This window comes from Terrapene carolina, unplaced genomic scaffold (assembly GCF_002925995.2).
Source record: "Terrapene carolina triunguis isolate 2854851 unplaced genomic scaffold, T_m_triunguis-2.0 Scaffold42763, whole genome shotgun sequence".
Classification (NCBI taxonomy): domain Eukaryota; kingdom Metazoa; phylum Chordata; order Testudines; family Emydidae; genus Terrapene; species Terrapene triunguis.
In genome coordinates this window covers 1-2374 of record NW_020707114.1, presented here as the reverse complement: position 1 = coordinate 2374, position 2374 = coordinate 1, and the positions used below count along the sequence as shown (strand labels likewise).

Below are 2374 nucleotides of genomic sequence, written 5' to 3'. Positions count from 1 at the left end.
CCTGCCCCCCAGACTGCACGCGCCTCGGCGCAGAGGGCTCCCTGCCCTCCAGACAGCACGCGCCTCGGCGCAGAGGACTCCCTGCCTCCCAGCTCCTCCCTGGGCAGATGTGCCTCGGCACATTTATGTTTAATGATAATTTGTGATGCATTGAAAGTAATACATGCAAACATCATTTAGCTACAGTACATAGAAACTGCCCAGAGAATGGGCCTCCCTAGCCTGCAGCGTGTCCAGGGGACTCTAGAGGCACAGAGCATGAGTGTGAAGGCCATGGTGTGATGCCCTGGTCAGAGGCAGTGGCTGGTACTCACTGGCTCAGAGGGTCACTGTACCCAGCCCACCTGAATGCTTTCATACAAACAAATCCTGATTCTCATTTCTTGGGGACTGGGGACAGGTACAGCCATGACACCAAACTATGTTGGTAACTCCAGCACGGAGGTTTCGCTGTGGTGTACCTGTGAGAACAGTGGCAACCAGCAGGAGGAGTGTGACCAGATACGCAGCATGTTCATTAGCAACAAATGCCTCAGTAAGTGCTATACAACAAGCAACTTGGGACACAGATTCAGCATAATTAAGTTCAAACCTCTTGTTGCTTTCCAGGTCCTACATCACACAGCTCCTGCCTACAGCTCCAACCTGCTCTCCTTTGGCATTTCCCTACCCTCTCTATTCCATCACTAGCGTCAGCCTAGATACTCCCTTTCTCTGCTCTTACAGGCATCTCTGAACTTTCTTCCACATTACACCTTATCCCCAGATCTGTTCACAAAGTCATTTCTCTAGCCACATTCAGCCCCTCCCAGAGACTCACTTCTGCAGTCTCACCTATAATAAGTGAGGGGGTAGGAGAGGTTAAGAGAGAAAACCAGCATCACACTATATCCATGGCTTACTGAATAACCACATGATCTCACTGCCATCATCTTGTCCTTCCTCACCTTCCCTTACCTCTGACCCTCATTTGCTGGACAGAGCCTGGGATTCCACGTGTCTCTGTGAGACACTTAGTACAGTCCTGGGTGCTCAAAAAATAAATAGTAATTTGACCCATCACAGCTTGGCATGGACCATATCACTGGGCCAGCAGCTCAGCAATAGCTCTCAAATCCTGCTGGCTGAGATTGGGTAAAACCCAGCTGTGAGTGGTAGCTGTGTCCAGAGCCCCTATTCCCTTTATCCATCTCTGGCATCCCAGCAATGGGCTTTATTAAGATTTAAATATTTTATGACTGTAAAAGCTTCCAAAGGGCATCAAATAAAGAAACCAGCATCACTATATAATTGTTTAATATTAATGTATTTTCTATGTATTGAATTCATGGCCTCATACATGCAAAGCATGCGCTCTACCACTGAGCTATAGCTACTATATAGAGAAATCTCACACCAATAGAACAGCTCAGCCCACTCACACTGCCCACCTCAGACACACCCTAACTCTGATATACCCCCATAGGATGACAGAAAGTAGAGGGGAAAAACCCCATTCAGACCAATCCACTGCACCCCAGATACCATGCGAGATTGGTCCCTGCATCTGTTCTGTAGTACTTTATCCAGCCACACATACACCCCACACAGTAATATGCCACTGCATACAGTATTTACACTCCCCAAAGCAAAATCACCCTTACAAGCCCCAACATGTGAGCTTCCCAACATAGCCTGTCAGGGGAGGGCTATATTCCAAGGTGAGCGAATGAGGAAAGCACCTTCTTAGATGTTTGTTTGACTTCTACCTGCAGAAAATACAATTCAGTCTCAGATGCATCTGAGCCAGGCAACTCTGGAGGGGCAGGAAGGATTGTTTTACATGCCTTCCCTGAGCTTCCAGGGGGACAGCACCAACACTTCTCTTGCTTCAGAAATGTGCCAGGTATGGTTTCCTTTACTACCTTCACAAAGCAGCCAGTAAAGTGGCATAGAGAAAGTAACTAGCATCAGAGAAACAAGCAGCTCTGGGCACCTGAAGGAGGGAGCTGTGCATGTATCAGAGCCTCAGAAAAGTATCCTCTCCCCATCACTATTCTAGTTGCTCTGTCCCATAGGTTAGCAGAGGGGCCAGTGTGTAGGGGCGAGAGCCATGTTACTTGGCATGGTAGGTTCCCAAATCCTCAGTGCTAATCTCAGAATGGGAGATCCTGCAGCCAGGGGCCGGAGTGAACTCGATCCAATTTGAATTAATTTCTCCCTTTCCCTTCCCAGGTCACCAAGACAAAGCCATGGCCAGACATCTCTGAGTACAACAGCATGCCCATGGCCTCCTCTGTGTATGCTGGAGCTGGGGTTTCCTGGCCCCCAATGGCCCTGCTGCTAGCGTTGCTCCTGCTCAGCCCACCTTAACTTGACACAACGGGCATTTGTC

General features: G+C 48.9%; 1 protein-coding gene across 1 annotated transcript; it reads left to right on the top strand.

Annotated features, from left to right (window-relative positions):
* Window positions 1-405: 405 nt before the first annotated feature.
* LOC113405560 (GDNF family receptor alpha-1-like) lies at window positions 406-2368 on the top strand. Its single transcript, XM_026646775.2, has 3 exons — window positions 406-535; window positions 1755-1885; window positions 2215-2368. Exons 1-3 carry the CDS (start codon window positions 409-411, stop codon window positions 2350-2352), a joined length of 396 nt encoding a protein of 131 aa, XP_026502560.1. The 5' UTR covers window positions 406-408; the 3' UTR covers window positions 2353-2368.
* The last annotated feature ends 6 nt before the right edge of the window (window positions 2369-2374 follow it).

Coding starts and splice junctions, on each gene's coding strand:
- LOC113405560 (XM_026646775.2), top strand. CDS start 409: ATGACACCAAACTATGTTGGTAACTCCAGCACGGAGGTTTCGCTGTGG. Junction 536..1,754: donor CATTAGCAACAAATGCCTCA/GTAAGTGCTATA, acceptor TTCTACCTGCAG/AAAATACAATTCAGTCTCAG. Junction 1,886..2,214: donor TTGCTTCAGAAATGTGCCAG/GTATGGTTTCCT, acceptor TTCCCTTCCCAG/GTCACCAAGACAAAGCCATG.